Raw genomic sequence first — 26079 nt, forward strand, 5'->3', positions numbered from 1 at the left:
TAAAGTCCCGTAGAAGAAGGTTCCATGCTTTCTCCTTCTCTTTTTGTGTTGTGCCGTCAGTTCTTTTTTAATATTATTATTTTTTTACACTCCACTACATCCTTGTACATATTGACAATGTTGATTAGTACATCTCTCAAATTCAGAGTAATTTGCAGGCCGAATTAGTTTCTTCTCCAGCATGTTGATACTTTAACACATCACATGACTCTATGGGGTTCTTGATTGTCATTTGTTTTAGCCAACCAATCAGGTATAGCTTTACAAATTAATCTCGGATCAGTTGAACGGAATCTCCTGAACGTCGTTTTTCGTTGATGCAATGCAAATCTTTAAACCAAGTTCATTTAGAGTGGATTAAAATTGATCACGTTCATCTGAACTTCGAAATAATCGGCGTTGGTGCACGCGGCCGTGAGCCGCACAGGCGACGATCAGGACGTCCCACAACTTCCACCGACGAAAAAAGAGCCGCAGCAGTCCTACCTTCATTTGCAAAGTCCCTAAACACACGCCGATTATCACTAGAATGTGGTGTTAGTGAACCACCAATTTTTTGGATCTGCAAGCGCACAGATAACGTCCCTATAAACTTGAGCTTCAACATCTTCTCAGTGATGATAATGATCAGGCTCGTTGACTGATCCTGTCTCCCGGAACGTTTGAAGTTATTGTGCAACGGTCACATGCGACACTGGATCTCGATGCGTTCCTCACGCATTAGGAGCATTCTGGCACTGTATCCTTACACCTGGAAAATGAGACTTTTGTTACAGTCATAACTTTTTCCTGATTAAAAATAGGTTGAAAAACTTCACCATTGCATTTCTCGTGAAATTCTAGCCTGATTTGATATTTCACATTGCCCCCTTCCCAATTAAAAATTTTGAGTTGAATTCAATGTGGTCCGCTTGGAACACACCAATATTGTTCCCCTTAGGCCTAACCGTTTTCAATCAAGACCATTTGTACCCAGCTTAACTCCTTTACATTTTATCGGGGTGTTCAGTGACTTTTGAATCACTCTGTACTATCTTTTGAATTTGCTGCACTTGAGTTAGAGATTTTGTCTCTGGAAACCACATAAGACACGCTAATTATTTCTCGTGGAGCGATTTTTTGTCAACAAGACATCTAGCGCCGCCACACGCCAGAGGTTAGAACTAACGCACAGTTGCCAGTCTATAAAGAAACTTCCAGTTACATGACACACAATTTCCTCTCGTATATGCACATTTTATGTCTATTACATTCCGAGATTGTTTACTTCGTTTATGAACATACCTTTCCACCGTTGAGATCATTGTGCTAGCCGCTAGGCCACGGAGACAACAAGAAACAATAGTACCATGTTCCTCCCCCCTGAAAACCCAATCCTTTCGGTTGACGTCACCTACGAGAAGAAACACCGATATGCCTCCATGCAAAATTTGCGCCCGACACGTATAGTATGAATAATTCCGGACGGATGAGGCGTTCTGAGTATTAAAATTTGCAAGAGGACACGCCCTCCTCTCCCGTCGTTAGGGAACTTCGTCGTCGTCGGACGTTCCTGGGGAACTCGAACAGCACGCCCGGGTACCGTATTATGATGGGAATCAACCGCGGTATAAATTTAATAACTGTGGCAGATCTGGGCGGGGCCTTGGATGCGAGGTTGAATAAGGAGACCGCATAAAAAGTTTATTTTTCTTCAGACAGAGAGAGAGAGAGAGAGAGAGAGACTGCATTATACAGGGCGATTCACCCAACTAGCCTCTGAAGGAGAGTTACTAGTTTTATTTTAAGAGTAAGCTACTTATAGTTAGGCCTACTTGTTTTTGAGGAATTACCTAGTTACAGATATTGACTTCTGAAGAGTCACTCAGTCACTCAGAGTACTCATTTCAAAGTAACTTAGAAACATTTTCTAGTTCTAAGTAGCTCAGTACCATTTACTCATTTTAAAGATTAACTCAGTTACAGTTCTCATTTAAAAAAAATATATCTGTTGTAGTTACTAATTTTGAAGAAAATCTCAGATACAGTTACTCATTTTCGAGAATTAATCAGTTACAGTTTCTCATTTTCGAGAATTACTCAGTTACAGTTTCTCATTTTCGAGAATTACTCAGTTACAGTTTCTCATTTTCGAGAATTACTCAGTTACAGTTTCTTATTTTCGAGAATTACTCAGTTACAGTTTCTCATTTTGGAGAATTTCTCAGTTACAGTTTCTCATTTTCGAGAATTACTCAGTTACAGTTACTCATTTTCGAGAATTACTCAGTTACAGTTTCTTATTTTCAAGAATATCTCTGTTACAGTTACTCATTTTAGAGAATTCCTCAGTTACAGTTACTCATTTTTGAGAATTACTCAGTTACAGTTTCTCATTTTCGAGAATTACTCAGTTACAGTTTCTCATTTTCGAGAATTACTCAGTTACAGTTTCTTATTTTCGAGAATTACTCAGTTACAGTTTCTCATTTTGGAGAATTTCTCAGTTACAGTTTCTCATTTTCGAGAATTACTCAGTTACAGTTACTCATTTTCGAGAATTACTCAGTTACAGTTTCTTATTTTCAAGAATATCTCTGTTGCAGTTACTCATTTTGGAGAATTTCTCAGTTACAGTTACTCATTTTCGAGAATTACTATGTTACAGCTTCTCATTTTAAAGAATAACTCAGTTACAATTACTCTATTTCGAGAATTACTCGGTTACATTTGCTCATTTTGAAGAATAACTCGCAAGGGAGGTTATCTAAGTGTCCCCCTCCGATTTCCATGAAACTTGGCAGGTGTATAGAGGGGCCCAAAGGAAGAAATACGTGTTTTTTTTGTTTCGGCTAAAAAAACAGTTTTAGGGGGCAAAAATCTCCCCTCTAATGTCAAGATGAGGACAAATTGAAGTGGGGATCTGACCCCTGTGTCCCCCTCCGATTTCCATGAAACTTGGCAGGTGTATAGAGGGGCCCAAAGGAAGAAATACGTGTTTTTTTTGTTTCGGCTAAAAAAATGTTTAGGGGTTAAAAACCGCCCTCAAATGTCAAGATGAGGACAGATTGAAGTGGGGATCTGACTCCGAAACCACGTAAATCTGGCATAGGAACAACACGCTCATATAATTATAATTGGAACACACACAGCAGAGAACTGTATGATTGTCGGTACCAAACGCAGTGTAATTGTAGAGAGATGCCGAATTCATAGACACCGTTGTTCCCGGATAGGCATGGGCATAACAATAGACGGAGCAGGCAGGGTAACGGAGCATCAAAATAGCCGCACACGGGAACCATAATCCTATCAAGCATGACCTAGATATCATATAGGTGATATCCATAGCTAAGGATACAAGAGGGGGACACAGGGGTCAGATCCCCACTTCAATCTGTCTTCATCTTGACATTTGAGAGGGGTTTTGCTAACTAAAAACAGTTTTTTTTTAGCGGAAACAAAAAACACGTATTTCTTACTTTGGGCCCCTCTATACATCTGCCACGTTTCATCGAAATCGGAGGGGGACACAGGGGTCGGATCCCCACTTCAATTTGTCCTCATCTTGACATTAGAGGGGAAGTTTTGCCCCCTAATACCTTTTTTAGCCGAAAAAAATACGTATTTCTTCCTTTGGGCCTTTCTATACACCTGCCAAGTTTCATGTAAATCGGAGGGGGATACAGGGGTAAGATCCCAACTTCAATTTGTCCTCATCTTGACATTAGAGGGGAGGTTTTGCCCCCTAAAACTGTTTTTTAGCCGAAACAAAAAAACACGTATTTCTTCCTTTGGCCCCCTCTATACACCTGCCAAGTTTCATGGAAATCGGACCATTTAGATAACCTCCCTTGTCAGTTACAGGTACTGATTTTTAAGACTAATCCAGCTACAGTCACAAATTTGTGAATATTATCCCAGTTAGATGTCTCCAACATTAACTGTAAAATTTTCTGATTTTGAAGAATAACTCGGTGTTACACTTACTTGTTACTTCAGGAGTACCATAGTTATAGTTGCTTATTTTTTTAAAAAATAATCCAGCTACAGTTCTTAATTTTAAAGAGCAATTTCGTTTTAAAAGTGGGATCCGCGCCACTATGTGCCTCCACCAGGTATCAAACCCCTTGATTACAAAGTGGCGATTTTACCACGAACAACCAATCGAGTACAACCCTCTTTTGAAATGGCGGAAGTTTCAAACCTTCCTTTATGTTGCATTAAAACATGTGCCCGTGACTTTTGTTGTCTTCCCAATTATTGAACAATCCTGTTTCCATCTTTTCCAGTGCCGACGGGGAGTACGTCGTGACGACGATGACGAAAGCAGTCCTCCACCACACGGGGAAGGTTGTGTGGACGCCTCCCGCCATCTTTAAATCTTCCTGCGAGATTGACGTTCGGTACTTTCCCTTCGATCAACAGACGTGCTTCATGAAGTTCGGTTCCTGGACTTACGATGGCAACCAGGTAAGTTCTGCCAACTTTAGGGGCTGTAACCCCGCACCCCTACACTTCTCTCAGTAGCAGCAATATATTCTGTCCCCGGTGTCTGTTGAGCAAGCGAATGAAAACTAGTTATCTGCGTAAGTAGTGACTCCGGAGATCTCAACCAATGAACGCGTGCGAGGAGATGCAAGTTCATGGAGGGGAAAACGCGGCTGCAGCTACCGGCCGTTTACATCAGCTCACCCACTCGCATTCTCCCCTTGTCTACCGTTATGCGCGGCGTTAGTTATCAGACACTTGGGGCATGTATAATATGAATAATTCACGAAAAAAATTAAATAGTGCATAATGTCCTGTTCTTCGATTTGTTACAGAGAACGTCATGTTCAAACTGTAGGCCCTGTCCTGATTAGGCTGTAATTTAACTGCCATTCGAATATGGGGTATTTTAAATCTTCAATGAAGATTATGCTCAGTTTATATATTATATAAATAAGTTACGAAATTGTTTTATATTGCTTTTTTTCTTAATATGCTATTGTGTTTTCTCATATTCCATATCACGAGGTGTACGCAGTGATGTGCGTCTATTCGTAAACAACCATTGTCTACATTCTACATGTAGACTATGTAAACTACATAATCTACGTCCAAGACATAAATCAACGTAGACAATATGGCGTTCGGCGTTCTTCGTGCAAGATACGTGCATCGTGCTAGAATCAGTGACAGGAGCTGAAAATAGAAAGCGTGGAGTATTACAATGTCTAGTAATAAGTGTTTTAAGTATTAATTTACGTTAAACCATTTCACTAGGTATTAATTAAATTGCAAAATAAACTTGTTGCGACAAAAGAGGGATGTCCGTAGAATTAAATGGCAAGATATGTTCTACGTACTTCTATTTTTCACCATTTCAAACGTGCGTGGAAAAAAATCTGGTTTAAAGACACATGCACTTTTCTATGCAGTAACAATGCAAAACATATTTTTAGCCTTCCCTTTCTCAGTGTACAAAATAATGTCACTTTTCACCTATGACTGTCATTTGTTTTTCTTCCGGCAGTTCCTCTTTTCCTCGTTAGTGAAAATTCGGTAACTTTGATTACGTCGGATGGTCTTAAGTTGGTTATAGGCCCAGATTATCGACATGTTTGAAGAAAAGAATACTTTCTTTTTTAAAAAGAACTGGGATTTCTTTCTGTCCTGTTGTTTGCATTGCCTACAGTAGACTATGTAAACTACAGTGCATTCCCTGACATTTACGAGTCTCGGCGGCAAGCGGTCCGGCATCAGAGCTTGTCTTTCCCGGCGAACGGGGTCCGCGACAGTCGGTAGAGTCGGCTATTAAAATTACAGTTTTTATATTGTGTATTAACCTTGACTACAGAAGGTGTTGAAAATGATGTCCCTTTGCTGCAACACATTCCTGGCATCTCCGAAGGAAATTGGCATTTACACGTGCAAGTTCGTCTACTGTAATTCTCCCGATTTTTCGTACAATACTCTCTTTTAACTCACGGATGGTGTGCGGATTGTCTTTGTATACTTTATTTCCCCATTTTCCACTTTTATTCAGAACTGACCCTGTTACTCTAAACGTTTTTACGAGGTTTAATATAGTGGTCCTATGTGGAACGGGAACTCCAGGAAATTTCGTTGCAAAACGTCGTCGCACTTCTCCACAATTCCTCTTTCCGAAGTAACACTCGACAAGATAAATCCCTTGTTGTAATGTAAACTTTTGTGGTGCCATATTAAGCCACAATCTTCAACATACGGACACGACACAACACAACTTCCGAGGGAGGATTATACTGGCGTCAGTCTGCAACGTCAACAGAAAGGGAAAGAGAGCGAAGGCAGGGAGAGCGAGAAAAACAGACTGTAGCGTGCGACTCTCGCGGACCCCGTTCACCGGGAAAGACAAGCGCTGATGCCGGGTAGGGAATGCTCTGTATAAGCTAATGTAATCTTCGTGTAGATTACGTGTAGACAACGGCATGTAGACGTAAACTTATAGTCTACGGCACATCACTGGGTGTACAGGATGACTCTTTCTCTAGACACACAAATGCCAATCTCCCTTCCATGTAGTACTCGCTGTACTTCATATTTCATACTAACGAGGCTCTGGCGCCTTGTCCCGCGGCCAGTGTATTCATCTGTGGGGTTGTGTTGCCTGTGTTTGTCTGTATTTTTGCTGAGTGCTCTTGTACAGCCTCGTTTTGTGTCCATAATTTAAAAATTAATCAGACATTCTATGTTTCGATCATTTTCCATACTTTCGTCATATTTCCATAGAGTATGTTAGATAAATCTTAATATTGAGTTTCTTTTATGGATACGAGCAAGCGAGCGTACTATTACCCTATGCTATGAAGGCAGATACGGGATGTGGAGGTAATGCCCCATACATACTCGATTACGGCTATACTGTGATCAGTACCACGCTCCGGACGCTTATACCGCTCTGTGTAAGATGCTGGGTGAGCCTCAGAGCCGCTTCATGCGAGGAAAATTGCCACCACTCCGAGAATCGAACAGTAACAGATTACCCACCAACTGTATACAGGATAAATTGTATTAGCATGCAACGCTAATTAGACATTATCCATCGTCTAGTGTTTTTTTAACTTATTCCAACACTACGATTTGAGAGAGCAAATCTTCTCTCATCTTCAGGCGAGATTTATTTTGCGGTGGTGGGAATCGAACCTACGACAGTTCTGTGATTTCACTACTAATCCGGCTCTTTAACAAAAAAAAAGCACAAAACAATGCATAATGTTCAATTAACATTGCATGCTAATGTAGAACCATTGTCACTAACATTCAAAAAACGAACACATTGTATTATTCTGATTTTTCAGTCCATAGAGAATCATTCTGAAAGTGCAAGAGTGCCTGTGTAAATCTGGAGTTTTTATTTACTTGTAGTGGGTACCTTGAGTTAAAAACAGCTATTGCGAATTTGAGGCTGGAAAAAGTTGTTTGACTTGAGATGTGCCTTAAACACAGGTTCAAGTACTCTCGGAGTGGACTTCTTGATTTCTAACCATCTACTTGAAGGCTGCTCCGCAGTCGCTTCCTCTAGAGACAACAGTCGATCCAAAGACTCGATGTAAGAGAAAATTTCTTGACCAGCTCCAAATATCGCCACCCACGCAAACAAAATCTCACAAGGACCGAACATTCCTCTGCAAGTTTCAACCGCTTTTATGTTTCTACCAGTCCACTTCATCAGCGCGAATTCCAACTTGTTCCTGATCTCTGGCCACGCGGAAATCCCAGAACGCGTCCACTTTGACGAATCTCTCGTCTTTTGCATCTCAATCGAGAACATCTGAAGAGAGCGCTTTCCTATGCGAGACTCCAAGTGGGGAACATGTCCTCGAACTTACACTGGGTGGACTTGAGCTGCTGTGAACGGCAAAAGCTGCTTGGTAGCGCCATAGTTACACCAAATATCCACGAAATGGTTCGGTTTTCTTCCAATAATTACTACACCACACAGAGGGTGGCAATGTGGCATGAGGTCGCCATGTGTCTATGTGGTATTTGTTTGTCCGACATAAGTAAATATGTTGGAGACTTGCTGAAATGATCTATTGTGGCTGTCTCATTTATTCTCGCTTTCTTTTTCCTTCCATTTTACTCCCCCTCTCTCTCTCTCTATTATCATCTTCCTGTTTTCTCTCTTTCAATTCTTATTTTCCCTTATTTATCCAGAGATTGTGCCGATAGTTGTAACTAATGTTTTTAGCTTTCTGAGAAGAGTGGGTCTTTTACACTGTCGCAGATAGTATTCAGTGTGTCCTTAATTTTTTAATATATTGCGTATGTCCTGTGCAACTCCCTTTACAACTTTGTACTTTTATCCATTCTGTAGGGGCTTTTTACACCCCCTTCTAAACTCCTAGGTAATGAATAGGGAGCGGAAGTTGATGAAATGTCATCTTTTTCTGACATCTCGGACACGATGCCCATTAAATATACACAATATTCCACTTCGTCTAGAACTTAAAAAAGGTAATTTTAAAGTGCATTTTGTTTTTTGGATTTTTTTGCCAACTTTCAGGTTTTAGGTCATTTTCACCGATTTTTGGCATTTTTCCGTCATTTTTCGCAATACGCGGTGCATTGTTTCGTCATATTTTGTCACTTCTTTCATTTTGGTAATCTTCTTGAGCCTTTTCACCAAGGTGAATATAGGCCTATATAGATCTCGCAGGATTGCAATGTACGAGCAAAAGAAATGCTGAACTGGTGACAGTCTTTGTTGTATCGAGGGAAACCACCAAGTGCCCGCCTGGGGGAAACTCAGATTTAAGATCAGATAAGGAGAGGCTGGATTATTTAATTTCCTTTTCATTTCAATTTTTAACCTGAAACTAACAAATTTAATGGTCATTATTTCCCATTTTTTAGAACATTCTATAGGTCATATACCTATATTTTTTATGTCATCAACTTCCGCTCCCTAGTAATGACTTTAGGTAATGCGATTTTCCCTGCTTACTTTGGAGGATGCAAAATGGCCATGTGTGCAAAAGCACCTCCAAATTTATCTCATTCATTGGTTCCTTCTTTCTCTCTATCTCTCTCTTTAAATATGTATCTTTCTCAATCTCTTTATAATGTATATTTTACCTATAGTTCCCATTTCTCTCTCTCTTTCTCTCTCTCTCTCCCCATTTTAAACGTTCTTTAAATTCGAAATTGCGACCACCATTTTACAAAATGTATATTCATATAAGAAGGCGTGAAATCCACATTTCACTAATCGTTTCACATACGGGTTACCTCGATAGCGTAGTGGTAACGTCGTTACCTTTTAATCAAAGGGTCCCGGGTTCTATACCCGGTGGAGGTACATAGTGGTTTGGATTTCACTTTAAACTGTAGGTCCAGTTCCGATTAGTCTTACTGTGCATAAAGTGCACTTAAAACACCATTTCAATCAATCAATCATTAATCGTTTCACATATGCGAAACGTTTCGAACAAAAATATCCCGCAAAATATAAAACGAAGGCATTACATCGGTGTAAGTAAGTTGTCCGTAACCTATTCTCTGCATATGAAGCATTTGTTACCATGAGTTTTGCACCCATTGAAATAGGCAGGATACTTTGCCAGTGAAGATACATTTAATAATTTTTACTGATGGTTTTGTCTGACACCTCAGTTAATGAGAGCTGAGAATAATTACTCAATTAATGAAGTTATTTACGGTAATTATCCGAAAACACAATTAATTGGTGTGAGCTAAATTGCATAATGTGATTTTTAAAATTATTTTTACAAAGTCCATTACTATCGTAGAGTTCACAAGCGTATTTATTTTGCAACAGTAGTAAATCTAGGAATGTGCTATATGATAGCATCATCTTCTCTGGAAGAAAAATATGTATTGTTTAGACCAGTGTTGTTAAAGGTCCAGGAATTTTAAATACATTCAATTCCGGTCCAGGAGAGAAAATCAGAAAGCGAAAATGGGTTCTGGACCGTAAGGAACCTTTTTATCTGTAAAGTTTTCAATTCGGTCCAGGAACCTTCTTTCCCGAACAATTTAAATACGGTCCAGAAACATTTTTTCCGAACCAATTTAAATTCGGTTCAGGAACCTTTATTCCAGGATCGATTTAAATACGGTCCAGGAACCTTTCTTACCGAATCAGTTTAAATACGGTCCAAGTCCTGTATTGAAATGAAACAATACGCAACTTGGATCGAATACGGACCTGACGATAAACAATTATCCACTTGTGAGCATGAAAGAATAATCCAGGTGCTGGCTGTCTCGAGAATCTAAAGTACAGTACAAGGTTGAAATGGGCAAAACGCAAACTGCAGTCACGTTGCCCCTTTCCATGTAGCCGCATTCTCTCGTGCGCGTTCCTTCACTTGGTTGTAGCAGCACTGCCCGTCCCTGTTGTATTATCTGCTGGGAACACAGCAGCCTCACGTTACCTCACCGTCGGCTCCAATTGGCTACTGTTTCTGGATCGGATGCCGGAGCAACACGTGACGGGTTTGTTTGAACTCAATGTGACGTCACACTAATATAGTCCATTGCGTTATGTACAGTAACTCTTCGACAAGGGAGTTTTTGAACGTGGACCACGAGAGAACAACAGCGTTTTGATTTATTCCATGCGCTACGATTTCTACAACCGCAGTGTGACATTCTAGTGTAAAACGTACTCGCGGACATTTTTAGAAGGCAACTTTGAATCGGTCAAGCCTGCTCTGTAATTGTAAATAAATTCAATCCCGGACTGGGAGAGAAAATCAGCAAACGTAAATGAGTTCTAGACAGTGTATAACCTTTTCATATTTAAAGCATTTCAATGAGGTCCAGGAACCTCTTTCCGGATGAATTTAAATACGGTCCGGGAACCTTTTTTCCGGATAAATTTAAATTCGGTCCTGGAACTTTTTTCCAGAATGAATTTCAATTCGGTCCAGGAACCTTTTTTCCCGATCAACTTAAATACGGTCCAGGAACTTTTTTCGGATGAATTTAAATTCGGTCCAGGGACCTTTTTTTTCGGAAGAATTTCAATTCGGTCCAGGAACCTTTTTTCCCGATCAACTTAAATACGATCCAGGAACTTTTTTCCGGATAAATTTAAATTCGGTTCTGGAACTTTTTTCCAGAATGAATTTCAATTCGGTCCAGGAACCTTTTTTTCCCGATCAACTTAAATACGGTCCACGAACTTTTTTCAGATGAATTTAAATTCGGTCCAGGGACCTTTTTTTCGGAAAAATTTCAATTCGGTCCAGGAACCTTTTTTCCCGATCAACTTAAATACGATCCAGGAACTTTTTTCCGGATAAATTTAAATTCGGTCCTGGAACTTTTTTCCAGAATGAATTTCAATTCGGTCCAGGAACCTTTTTTCCCGATCAACTTAAATACGGTCCAGGAACTTTTTCGGATGAATTTAAATTCGGTCCAGGGACCTTTTTTTCGGAAGAATTTCAATTCGGTCCAGGAACCTTTTTTCCCGATCACCTTAAATACGGTCCAGGAACTTTTTTCCGGATGAATTTAAATTCGGTCCAGGGACCTTTTTTTCGGAAGAATTTCAATTCGGTCCAGGAACCTTTTTTCCCGATCAACTTAAATACGATCCAGGAACTTTTTTCCGGATAAATTTAAATTCGGTCCTGGAACTTTTTTCCAGAATGAATTTCAATTCGGTCCAGGAACCTTTTTTCCCGATCAACTTAAATACGGTCCAGGAACTTTTTTCGGATGAATTTAAATTCGGTCCAGGGACCTTTTTTTCGGAAGAATTTCAATTCGGTCCAGGAACCTTTTTTCCCGATCACCTTAAATACGGTCCAGGAACTTTTTTCCGGATGAATTTAAATTCGGTCCAGGGACCTTTTTTTCGGAAGAATTTCAATTCGGTCCAGGAACCTTTTTTCCCGATCAACTTAAATACGATCCAGGAACTTTTTTCCGGATAAATTTAAATTCGGTCCTGGAACTTTTTTCCAGAATGAATTTCAATTCGGTTCAGGAACCTTTTTTCCCGATCAACTTAAATACGGTCCAGGAACTTTTTCCGGATGAATTTAAATTCGGTCCAGGGACCTTTTTTTCGGAAGAATTTCAATACGGCCCAGGAACCTTTTTCCATGAACAATTAAAATACAGTCCAGGAACCTTTTTTCAATGTAACAATACGCAACTTGGACTGAATTTAAATTGTGCAAGAAAAATTGTTCCGGTCCTGCAGCGGAACCCAACAGAACCCATTAGAATTTATGGGTTCTTGGACCTTGAACAATCCTGGTTTAGACCCTTAGTCAAGCTTATGCGCAGAATTGGGGTGTAAGGGATGACCTTCTGGTAAGATACCCAAAACGTCAACGTCACTATCCCGTAATACAACCCGGTAGCTGCTTCTTGCAGGCCAACGAGGCTCTGGCGCCTGGATCCGCAGCCAGGATAATCCTTTGTGAGATTGTGTTCTCCGTTTGCCCTTATGTGTATGCTGAGTGCCCCTTTGCAGCCTCAGCTTTTAATAGGTAAAGAGATTTTATCCTCGGCAACAGTACATTTAGTTCCTATTAAGTAACGAATGAACGAACTAGTTTTAAAAATTGAGCAAGTAAGTTAACATACATAGAGGAAAATAACCAAACTCGGACCCCACTCCCTGTTTCAGTAAGTAGGTGCTGCCGCGTGGTGGCAATGGGCGAAACACGTCAAGAATAACGAAAAGATTGTGTAGGGAAGGTATCAGCAGTAACGTGCAAGTATCAGGTGCTGTAGTCCGCCATGACTTGTTTTTGTGTGAATGAAAGTTTGTGCATCGGTGCACAACAGTGGGAATTTTGCTAATTAAGTGAGAGATAAGTAGCATAGCAATCTTGTTACAATTTAGACACTAGTAAGTATTGTACTTTGAAATTATGGTAAGGGTTTGTTTGAAGGTACGTATGGTTTTATTGTATAAACAAGACTCCACAAGTAAAATGCCCTAAGTAGGACCCTTCAATGAATACCTAACATTACAATGAAGCAAAGGGTCGTTACTCGTTAGTAAAGTCCTCTTACATATTGTTTCAGATGTTCCAGGGAAAAGGCAATTACTGGTGGGAGAGGTGGGATGTCCAACAAATTGAAACTGCGATTGACGCAGTTAGGATATTGGTAGTCTATATTATATTACTTTTGTACATCTATATTCTTTATGCAAGCTCAATGAATGTAATTCATTTACTACATATCATATATTTACATTTTTTTGCGTCTTTTCCAATTTTTGGAACTTGTTAAAGGAGGGGTCCGACTTTGGCCACTTTCTCTCCATTGTTACTTTTCGTCCCTTTTTAAAGAAATGCTTACTGGCAAAGCATGATGCGCTTTAAGGTTGATTAAGTTACTCAAAACGTTAGCAAACATATCAAAGAACACATTTTATTAAATTTCTAATCGAAATAATTTGCCATAATGACACCAGGGATGAAAAACAAAACGGGGTTCCTACTTTGGCAACTTTCCTTTACGTATTATATTTTCTAATTAAGATTCTGTTCTACTCTTTTAAAAAAAAAGTTAACGGGCATATCCACGTATTGCGTGACGGGAAAAAATAGCATATGTGCTGATGTACCCATAATATAAAAAAAACAATCAATTATGTCTCTGAAATATCTCCAAAGTTTCAAATTGAACTTAAGTCCTATTCTTACCACACAACAGGAAGGAGTAAATCAAACCTTGAAAATTCGGCAGAAAATATTATTGCAACAGCACTTTTTCCAACAATCATCAATGTACAGCTAACGGCAAAGATAATTGAATGCAAATTGTCCATTACCATTTTTATTCTTCTTATTGTGCATCCTGTATTGTTTTAAGGAATCCTGTAGATATGAAGCAGATGTTGTCGTCTGTTTGTTGATAGTTTTATTTCAATTCATAATCATGACATTGTAGAAAACAAACTGAATAAAGCTAGTGATGGACAATTTGCAATTCCCTTGCCGTTGGGTGTACTGCACACATCAACAAAACTATCCATGTTTGGTGGTTGTCGACAAAAATAAGGCATTTGTAAAGTTGACGCAATGAATACTTGCATGTGTGGTGGTTGTCTGACATAAATAAGGCATTTATAAAGTTGACGCAATGAATACTTTCATGTGTGGTGGTTTTCGACATAAATAAGGCATTTGTAAAGTTGGAGCAATGAATACTTGCATGCGTGATGGTTGTCGACATAAATAAGGCATTTGTAAAGTTGACGATGAATACTTGCATGTGTAGTGGTTTTTGACATAAATAAGGCATTTGTAAAGTTGGAGCAATGAATACTTGCATGCGTGATGGTTGTCGACATAAATAAGGCATTTGTAAAGTTGACGATGAATACTTGCATGTGTAGTGGTTTTCGACATAAATAAGGCATTTGTAAAGTTGGAGCAATGAATACTTGCATGCGTGGTGGTTGTCGACATAAATAAGGCATTTGTAAAGTTGACGATGAATACTTGCATGTGTAGTGGTTTTCGACATAAATAAGGCATTTGTAAAGTTGACGCAATTAATACTTGCATGTGTGGTGGTTTTCGACATAAATAAGGCATTTGTAAAGTTGGAGCAATGAATACTTGCATGCGTGGTGGTTCTCGACATAAATAAGGAGTAGTAGTAAATACAATAGGATGAGGACCACTTATAAGTGTAGAAAAGAAGAGGTTATTTGATTGAACAACCCGATTTGCCTACACTTAAAACAATGCCAAGAGGGGCTTATACCCCAATTCTTCAAGTGAGATATGCTCTGAATTTTTAAGAATTTTGAATTCTAGTGTAGAAAAGATGAGCCTCAACAGACAGATTTGCCTACACTTAAGACTATGCCAAGTTCCCATATGATCTTATTGTTTATAGTGTGTTTTTCTGTCAAAATCCCAGGAATCTTGAATTCTAGTGTAGAAATGGTGAGCCCCCCCTCAGATTGATTCCGCCATGTGTATATTGATATAAAGCTCATAGCTCCTGGGTTCTGAGATCCAGTAGAGTGTGGTGCATAGCCCCATGGTTTTTATTGCCTTGTAATCAGGAGGCTTCTGGGTTTGAGTCCTAGTAAAATGTGAAGCCTCCCCTGATGGCAAAATGTTAATATTGTTGCCTTGTAAACAAGAGGCTCGGGTTTGGGTCCTGATAAAATGTGTGAGATTGAAATACATGTGGCAAAATAATATCTCCACACGTGAGATTTTGAGAATAATTACTGCTAGTTGATATAAAACTGATAGCTCCCAGATATGAAACCTGGTAAAGAGTGTTATACAACAGCATAAAAGAGCAAAATTATTTTATATTGGGGATCACCAGAGCCTAGTTACTGCTGTTGTTTGTGTATAAAAACACCAGCTCAGCCACTAACTGCTGTTATAATTGTTTTGACTACACTTGAAATTAAGCAAAAAAGCTTATATTTTTATGCAAGCAAAACTTCTCGCTCAATACAATAGGAGAAGAGCGGGCATGCATAATTAATTGCTTGCATGTTTTTTCTAATCTTTGATCAGTCCCATGTCTCGGCCAGCAATAAATCATGCATGCCTGGGAGATTATATCTCTTGCATGCAAGCATATAAAATCAACACTGTGCCTTTTCATCTTTCAGAGAAAATTACCATGCCAGCAGATATAATCTCTAATTTACTGGAAGTGCACAGAACTTTACTTTTGCATGCCCGAGCCAATTCATTTTGCCTTTCTTCTGGTAATACCGTGCGTCCATTTCGATCTGCAGCCGAGAGATCGGGAGAATCGTGGCGGGCGGCGCTGACGGAGATGCCGACATTTGAGGCCTGTAATGCCCGCTTATTTTTGTGGACATCTTGCGAAACGAGCACTAACCTGTGTTATAACACGCAAAAGTTCTTCTGTAATTCTTCCAAGTTCCACCCTTATATACACAAATAAATACGCTTTAGAAATGATGTTAAGAGCCACAGATAATACTCTGTAAAACATTTTAATCATAGTTTTGACCAGTAACGCCCTGCTTAAGTTTATATCCTTGAAAGAGTTTTGTGTCAATGGGGATCGTTTGGAGGTTTCGAATGTGCAACACTATAATCAAGATTACGCTGCAGACGAACCGTTAAAAGCTAATGGTGTTCGTGAGCTTCCTTGCAATCCGAAATCTCCTAGCTCAAGTTTTTGTTCCTTCGCGTCTACAGAGCTGTGAATATAGTGGCAGGCAGATGTAAACCAAGAGCGTGTTAATTTCGTACTGTGCGTAAGAGTGTTATTCTTGGTTACTTGCCGTTACTTGTTTGTGTTATTGCAGTGTGTATGTGTGTTGTGTCAGTCAGACGATTGGAATGCCATCCGCAAGGTTCACGTTAGAACAAAGAATTTTTATGTATGACACTTATGTGAAAACAGACTCGTGTCGAGACGTGTGTAGGCAATTTGTACAGAAATTCCCAGGCGTTTCACCTCCACATAGAGATACGGTTAGACGTCTTGTCCTTAAATTACGAGAAACTGGATCGTTAAATTTTAAAACACCTAAGCAAAAACGACGGATTCTAACCGAAGCAAAACTCGATGAAATTGGTGCAGCGTTAGAACGTTCTCCAAACAAACCTCTACGCCGTGTTTCACAAGAGGTGGGCGTGTCAAAATCATCAGCACACACAGCCACTAAGCTACTAAAATTAAAACCGTACAGAGTTTCTATAGTGCAAGAATCACGGCCCCCTGACAACGTAAGTAGAGTAAATTTCTGTAATTGGGTTTTGCAGAATATTGTAGATGGTATTGTCGATCCACAGTTAATATTTTTTTCGGATGAGGCATGGTTTCACTTGCGTGGTCATGTTTGTTCACAGAACAATAGCTACTGGAGCACTGAAAATCCCCGAATAATACACGAAGTTCCGTTACACGATGCAAAAATTGGTGTGTGGTGTGCTGTAAGTGCCAAAAGAATAATAGGGCCTATATTTTTTGAAGACACAATAAATTCAGAGAGGTACCGCACACAAATACTCGCGCTGTTTTTTCAGTTGTTATCAGATAATGAGAGACAATATGGATATTTTCAACAAGATTCGGCCACAGCCCATACCGCCGCTGATTCTTTGGACGTTATAAGGGAGGTGTTTGATGACAGAATAATTTCAAGAGGTTTATGGCCTTCACGTTCGCCAGATCTTACCGTATGTGACTATTATTTGTGGGGAACCTTGAAAAATAGAGTCTACCGAAATAACACTCATAGCATCGACGAACTAAAAGACAATATAAGGGCAGAACTAGGAAGAATTACGGAAGAAGAACTTTTGCGTGTGAATCAAAATTTCATCAAACAATGCCAGGAATGTGTGAATGTAGGTGGACATCACTTTGAACAACTCTTATAACACAGGTTAGTGCTAGTTTTGCAATATTTATATAAATGTCTGCATATGTCCATAAAAATATGCGGGCATTACAGGCCGCAAATGTCGGCACCTCCGTCAGCGCCGCCCGCCACGCTTCTCCCGATCTCTCGGCTGCAGATCGAAATGGACGCACGGTATATACCGAGAGAGAATTACAAGAATATTCATTGCATATTTCAAAGTCCCACTTTGAATTGTATTTAGCTGATATAGAACTCATAACTCCTGGGTTCTGATGCTCAATAGAATGTGGACATAGTTCCATGGCTTTTATTGCCTTGTAATCAAGGGGCTTCTGTGTTTGACTCGGCCCTCTAGAATTGCTCTGTGACTCTCTCATTTCTTACATCATAAACATATGATTTTTCACCTATGAGAATAACACTACATATGGTGTCATCGGGGAGTGCATTGTGGAATTCACAGATAATTTTAATGTTTGTCCTGTCATTAACCACAACTTGTTTCCTTTTTGAAGTGTTGATGACAAACATGGGCCTCTGTGCTTTGAATTCATCTGGTGTGTAATACATGTCAGTATTGCCAGTAGTGACTCTTTTGTATGATGAAAATGCCTCTTTTATTTTAAGAAAATCATCCTTGGACATGTCTAAATTATAATTTTCTCTAGGAAATACCTCATTTCTGCCATTTTTAAGATATATGTTCTTGATGTTGCAGTTATCAAATTTACTTGCATTTTTTTCCTGATTATTGTGTCTTCCAGTCTGAAACAGTACCACCACAAAATCCGGCATGTCATATTGTATACTGGAGAATGAATTTGTAGCATCAAACTCATAATAGGTACCAGATGCAGGCTTCTGTACACATTGATATGTATAAAATTGTAAAGGAATTTGTGGATTTTTTAGGATATCAGCTTTGTATTTAAGAGCATAACTGGCCTCATATTCAACAACTGGCATTCTTAGCTCCATAGTCTGAATAAGGCACTTGCCCTCATCAGGTAGGGTATTAGGCAGAGCTTCCCCTGTAGAGTTTAATGCACTGTACCTCATCAAAGCATTATTATCATTGGCAGCTCTTCTAAATGTAATTCTTAAACCACCCTTCCACATAATATCTTTGTAATCTGAGAAGAATCCTGGCAACAGGCGCATGGGGAACAGCACTGTGTGGCTTTTAGATATAATTTTATCACCAGCCTCAAATCCACCTATTTTGTAGTAAGAAGCCTCGGTCTTGGATAATTTTAGTGTGGCCAAAGCTGTGGAGGTAATGCCGGGATAATCCACTCTGTTTATAACAACACCATGTTTTCTGATCTCAATTTCAGAGAACAGATGCGGCACAAAATTATCCACCAATCTTATGTTTGAATTTGCCGGATAATCTGTACCATCGAGTTTTACAACATCAAATTTGATGTATAGATCTGCTCTGTGGGGGTGTATAAAGCCATCCCCTACATCAAGATCAACCTCAATCTCTGTGTTGGGTTGATTTAAATTTGCAAATGTCCTCCTGTTTGGGGGGAATGATTGTAGCTCATAACTCTCAATATTTTCCATTTTTTTCTTGTATGTATTTTTATTTAAATATTAATTTCTATGATAGCAGTTGTTGTGGCTCCAGCAAAATCAACTAATTCTTCTTTTTCATTAGTGACCATCAACTCAATGTAATCTATTCTATTATGACACACAGGAAAATATAATGTTGGGGATGGATTGTAGATGATGGGCTCCATGAATTCAGAGTTAGGTTTGAATGTTGCAATGATGCCAGTTTGTTTGTGAGTGCCTATACCATTTGATTTGGTGATCATACCCTCGGCCACATTACAGTGAATATTCAGAGTCTCTATGGCTAAGAATTTAGGTATATTAATAGCAGTGTGTTTGATGCCTGGTTCAAGTTTTGTGTTGTTCTCAAAGCCTAACAGCTCTCCTATAGTACCCAGATTCACTGTTTCTGTGGCAGATACAATTTCTACTCTGTGAGTGACAGAATTTTGACTTAACACTACACCTCTGGGTAATTGAGCATTTAAAGTAGATAGATTATATTGCCCTGGAGTGATGACAATTTTTTCATCACCAACTGCAATTTTGTTGTTGTGGTGTGTAATATTAGGGATCAAGTACATGCCATAAAATGCTCTGAGAGCTATTGTTTTGGGATACACTATATCATCATGTAATTTGAGTTTCAATATTGAATTTTGGCTGGTGAGATGGAATACCCCCATGATGTTTTAAATACCACAAGGCTTTTTGAAAATCTTCAATTGATGGTTTATTTATTTGAGACAGATATCTAAGAACAGATAAACACAAATGTCCGCAATTAACATCTTTGAAATTTTGAACACGGGCATTATTGTAATAAAGATTAGTTGAATTTAGATATTTTATTAAATTTTCAGGTGGAACACCTCCAAATGAATCAAACACAAATGCCTCATTTTTTAAATATTTAAGATAACAGATCCAGTGAGTGCCCTGATTTTTGTACTTATCCAAATTAACAATGCCACACTCTTTGTTGAGTGGTTGTTCTGGTAAAGAATCAGACATGTACACACCTCTAAAATTTTTGATGCCCAGTGGCTTGATTAAAGCTTCAATATCTTGGTTTGTAAGCGGCTCTTGTTTTTTTTAAACTTATTCATGACTCTCTTAACACCTTTGCCTTGTTTCTCAATGGCCAGGTTATGGCGCTTCAATTCATCTAATTCTGCCCTATTCTTCTTGGCATCTATTACTGTTTTTGCTATGGCGGCTGATCCCCCGGCCAAGCTCCCAACAGCCCCGAGAGCAGCTAAGATAGCAGGGATACTAAATATGAATCCCCCTACATGTGATTTTTTTCTTGATTGCTGTAATTTTTTTAATTGGGGGGTACTAAGCAATAATTTCATACCATGGCCCTTGGCAATGCAAGAGCTTTCCTTCTTGAGCTGCTTTTTAGTTAAAAGGCTGTCAATAGTTTGAAGAGATTTAAGACCTGCATAAGGTACCTGATACATAACACCCTTGGCCTTCATTGTAGGTTTATTATATATATATTCACAACCCCCACCCCAATTTGTGTTTGGTATTCATAGCTATGGTGGTCCCCAATGCTGCTATTTTTTCACTTAAAGAAGCATCTTTGCTTACAAATCTACCAAATGCAGCCTCTTCTAATTTCTTGTCTGCAACATGTCTCTTAACAAGATCAGTATGTGTGTTGTATGCTATGTCATGGTCTCTACAAGCAGCATCTAGGGGATTAACACCAGGATCACCTCTGTTTAATCTATGGTCCAATTTTGTACCGGGACCACAATATTGATAGCCTGGAATGTGTAGTTCAAATGGCAGCTTGTTTATAATGTCATTAACAAGCCCCCGACCCTCAGAAATATTCCAAAATTTAGGTGGTAGAGTATTAATAATTTTTATAAGATATCCAATCCCCTTAGTGTCATTCACTATAAAATTAGACAATTTTGTGCTTATCATGTCCATAATTCCAACCTTTTCATTGTAAAAATTGTGGTTGCCAGCATTTTCCTCCCCAGCTATCACCAATAACCTATCTACAAGTTTCCTGACATCATCAACCCACACAAATTCTTTAGGCAGGGTGTTGTATTGTTTGATTCCACTGCCAGTCTTGATCTGAGACCATATGGGCTTGATTAAATTGTTGTATTTTGCTCCACTGCTACACTTGACTCTTTTTTGTGTGGGATCATTGTTCTGGTATAGAGCATCTGATTTTATTAATATTTCTTTGTAGTGCTCATAATCTTGATCTGTATAGCTGCCAGGTCTCTTCCTAGTCATCAGTTCCCACAATCCAGGTGTTCCAGGATACTTAACAAAAGCACCTTTTTCTCCAAGACGAGATTCTGAATATACAATCAGATCATCTCCCATAAATGTTACTCTGAAATTGCCAATTCTATGTATGATGCTACCATCACGCTCTGTGTCAGCATATAAGCCAAAGACCTCATCTTTGTTGTCTTTAGGTGTGCTTAAATATTTTTGAGCAAGAAGACCCAATTCAATAGGATCCAGAGTAGCTTCAATTCTTCGAGGCGCAACAGGACTAGGTGTATGAATACTAGAAAGTGAGGTGAATGGATAATCTAATATGTTTCTTGCAGCTACAGGTACAAGCTCTGTGATCAAATTTTGATTTTGCTCTGTAACAGTTTTGATATTTTTACCTAATTCACCAATAGCATCAATTATAGGCTGTTCTGTGCGCTTGTGTTGTTCATAAAAACCTCGGTTCTCTGATTTCCATCCCTTAAATCTTTTTACAAGATAATCTTTTAATTTAAGATCATCAATAATTGGCCTTTTCATGGTTATTTATATATGTTTCAATGTCTAGAAAATTGTTGATTTTATTTCTGTATTTGCCAGTATTAGGTGTTCTTGTCATATCAATTGTGACAAACCCATAACTGTCTTGGTTCCAGCACCAACTGCAAAACTTGGAAAAATCATTGTAGCTCAAGTCCCCACCTACATATTCATCATGTATGTGTTTGAGGTTGGTATGATCTTGATGAAACACACATATAAAATTGCTGTTGTCTCGGATCAGCTGCTTGGGTATTTTTGAAAAAGTCTGTGCCAGGTAGAATCAATCAATGTTTTTGTGTCGGCCCTGTGTAAAGAAATTCCTAACCCTGTTTTGATTATCCAGTATAATGTCATCAAACACAACAACAGAATTATCGAGACATTCATGGAGTGGCTTAACATCTGGTTCAAAAGTGGCTATATCCAATCCATCATATAGCTTCAACAGCTGCTGATATTTTAATTGTTCCAAGCTCTTAGAGAAGACATACAAGTGCCTGTTTTTCCAGTCTAACCAGTTCGGTGCCAATAAAAAATTATCAATCATTAGTGTAGTTTTACCACAAGCCGATGGCCCAACAATAAGACATCTAATATTATCAGGCAGCAACTTGCCATTTCTCTTATTCTGCTGTTCAGGTTCTGGCAGCCTCTTTATAACATCCCAGGTCTTCATATTATCACTTTGTTTGCCTCGATCCAGCAGTGTTCTGGAAGTCCTAGCCATTTGACAAATAACTTGTTGCCTTTTCTGCGGATGATTTTTTCTATGAGATATGTGTCAGGCTGTTTAGTTTTGCTGAGCTCTTCTTCATAAAACCTGCCTTTGAGAATTTCTCCTCGGTGGTCTTTTATTATATATGTGTTAAGAGTCCCAGGTTCAACTTGAACCACTGTAAATAATTCAGTGCTCCAGTTTCTTGTAAAGCCTCTTTTGAATAAGTGCTTATATTTGCTGATTCTTACTTGATCACCCACCCTGTATTTGGCTTTTTTGCTGTTGGCTGGTATCTAGGATAATAAACAGTGCTGATCAATTTTTGCTCATCAGATGAAGTTACTTCAGAGGGTTTCATGTTGATTGTGGAATGGACCGAGTTGTTATATTTATGTAGAAGTTCTGGAAGAATATTAATCCATTTATAATTACCTTGAAGTGTGAATTGTTTATACATATGATTTTTTAAGGTTCTGTTGAATCTCTCTACAATTGAGGCCTTGAGATCACTGTAACTCGAGTAATGTTGTATTGCCTGGCTTTTAATAAATTGTTGGAACACAGAATTATGAAATTCTTTTCCATTATCTGTTTGCAAATAACGCGGTGATCTTCCACTCTGATTGATGATTGTCCTGATGGCTTCTGTAACACATTTTCCAGTCTTGGATTTGAGTGGCACAGCCCAGGCAAATTTTGAAAATGTGTCTATGACAGTGAGTAGATACTTGTAGCCTTTGTTGATTTTGTCTAAGTTTTTCAGCTGTCCACTTGCCATTTCAATCAAGTCGCTCTGCCATAAATCATCTATGCCCTTTGTAACTACTGGCAGTCTCTTATAATTATGTCTGGCTTGTCTGTGTAATTCATCAACAATAATTTGTCTAGACATAATATGTAAACAAGAATATTGCAACTATAGGGTGTTCAGCAGCTGATACTACAGGATTTTCTAAATATAATTTGTCTCCTATTTGTATATGAAATTCCAGAGAGCCATCATCTTCAACATATGCTGTTTCCAATGTATTGGGATCTGTAAAATCCTCTAATTCTACACGGGTGATTTTCACTTTGTTATCTGCATTTGTTATTGATAAGGTAGGGTAGTGGTGTGCCTGTGGTTGTAGCCAATATTTGATCTTGATTGGTCTAAGTGTGCCCCCAACAAAAAACTGGTAATAAAATTGTGCAGGGGACAGCATATATATTTTGCCACCTGGTGTAAATGGTGAATCATATTCTTTGTTGGGGATGCTGTACAATTCAAGAATTACTGTATGTTTAGGATTTTCAATTATGCCTGTTATTTCTTTTTCTGCTGTAAGCAATCTACTTGTTACAGATTCAAGATGCTCATTGATAGTCCTAACAACATCATCATGGCCTGGCTTGATTTTTATGTCCACAACAAGTTTCTTGTATTGTTGCACAATTTCTTGTAGCTGGGTGGCAAAAACAGACAATCCATTTGCTTGATTGGATTCCATGGTCCCTAGCTGTTGCTTGATATTAGCTACAATTTGCTGTAAATTTTCAACAACTGCCAATTTTGAATTTTGAGCTGTAAGATCATGGACCTGTCTTCTGATATCCTCAAACAGGGCATGCAGTTTATTAATATGTTGATTAGTTGGAAGAGTGGCCACTGTCTGGGTAAGTTGTTTGATCTCTGTTTGGATATTCCTGATATCTTCTGATTTCAATATGCGATTCACTGCCCTCTTTATATTTTTAAGTTCCTGTGATGTGGGCAGATTTGATACTGTATTTTGCAAAGATTCTAGTGCCAATTTCACATCATTTAATTCAGAAGCATCAACCACACCACGCATAGCATCTTGAAGCAGGGCTATATCTGCCTGAGTGGGTGTTGATTGTTGTAAAATTTCAAGTTTTGTTTGGATATCATCAATCAAGTGATGAAAATGAGATAGCTCAGATTCAGTGTTGAGGTTTTCAAGTTTTGTGATCTGTTGCTGGACACTAACAAGGGTATCTACAATACCGGGCAGGCGGGATTCTTGAGTTTCTTGTACATTTGTCAAATCACTTTGCACTGCTGCTATTGTACCTTCAAGATGGGTTATGGTACTTTGAATTTTTCCAAAATCTTCATATGTTTCAAGTTGCAGCTTAATATTGGCTACACTGCGAGTTATTGCACTCAAAGCATCAGAAGATGGCAAGTTGTTCATAAAATTTTCAGGTGTCTCAATTTTTTCTTTAACCTCGGCTATGGCATTGTTCAAGGGGTACAGATTAGGTATCTGTAATGATTGAATCTGTTCCTTTAGAGTGGAAATCACTAGATCAAAATCTTCTTGTGATTTTATGCTTTTGACAATTGTTTGGAGCTGTGCCTGGACATTATTTATCTGCTCTTCCAATTGTTGTTTCAATTGCTCAGAGTTGGTGGCCTGGATCTTAAATTTGGCTTGAAGAGCTGCTACAGCTTCTTCTAAACTTTGAAAATTATCCAGTGTGGCCAAGTCAGTATATTTTTGAAGCAGCAATTTGAGTACAGAATCAATTTTAAGAAGAGGGTCCATGCATTGTGATTGTAAATTTGTAATTTCTAATTGAAGACTGGCATTGAGTGTGGTTTGTAAAGCTTGTAAATCACTTCTTAATTTCTTGACTCTGACATCAAGCATCAGAATCTCATCACTATGATCTTCATGTCTTGTATGGCCAAATATATCATTAGGCATTTTGATTTAGTGGTTATTTATTATTGAATATCTAATTCTTAATTCTATAAAAAAAGGTATAAGCTTGTCATAGGATCCCGGGACCTCAATATATAAGCAGTCACCAGCAGAAACAGTATAAACAGTGCCAGAAATCATGTTTGAGTGCTTAATTCTATAAATATTTCTCCCTACTGAAATTTTAACATCACCCTCAGGGGTTGTAATAAATTGCAATTGACCACCTACAGGTAATTGGTAATGATTTAAATTATTGTTAAATATGTACAATATTTTACCTGTTTCATCATCAACATCTGTAAGTATGCTGTTCAGATGAATAATTAACAAAGCACTCAGTTTAGATATTATATCAGAAGAGGGTTGTGGTGTTGGCAGCTCCATAATAGCCTGTTTTTTGAACCCAAATAAGTTCATAGGCATGTTTATTTATTTCAAATCATGCTCTGTAATTGGGCATTGATTACCATTTTTCAAATCACAATGACCCCATGGTAGAGTATGTATGCCACATGATAAAATGCATCTCTTATCATCATGTGGGTCCAGAGCCACTTTTCTTACAATATTTGTAGTCAATAAGTGATCCACACTCTGAATTCTATTTTCTGATGTTCTGATTGTGCTACATGATTTGAGGCAATTTTTGTAATCTTCAAATTCAAGCTCTTTGTCCACAGTTACTTTGCCAATGCCCTTTGTCTTTTTGGCAACAACACCGCTACATGTTTCAAAGCTGTACATCTTGGCCCTTAACCCAGCAAATGCCACAATAACATCACCAAGTGTCTCATCTTTTAACTTGCCAGGCACCTTTTTGTTGTGGGGTTGAATCCTTGTATGTTCACTGCTATCAAAATATTCAAGCAATTCAGGCTGTGACATATCTTGATAAACATCTTCTGTCTGAATATCAAGAACAAAACTATCAGTGTCCATGT

General features: G+C 38.6%; 1 protein-coding gene across 2 annotated transcripts in view; it reads left to right on the forward strand.

Moving 5' to 3' along the window:
• The window catches only part of LOC146002867 (acetylcholine receptor subunit alpha-L1-like), a 361057-nt gene that overhangs the window by 219794 nt on the left and 115184 nt on the right, over nucleotides 1-26079 (forward strand). For both annotated transcript variants that reach the window (XM_083140884.1, XM_083140883.1), the window contains exon 4: nucleotides 4272-4452. In XM_083140884.1, the coding sequence (XP_082997010.1) occupies nucleotides 4272-4452 (181 nt within the window). The remainder of the gene's footprint in view (nucleotides 1-4271; nucleotides 4453-26079) is intronic.

This window comes from Lepisma saccharinum, chromosome 19 (assembly GCF_977018435.1).
Source record: "Lepisma saccharinum chromosome 19, izLepSacc3.1, whole genome shotgun sequence".
Classification (NCBI taxonomy): Eukaryota; Metazoa; Arthropoda; class Insecta; order Zygentoma; family Lepismatidae; genus Lepisma; species Lepisma saccharinum.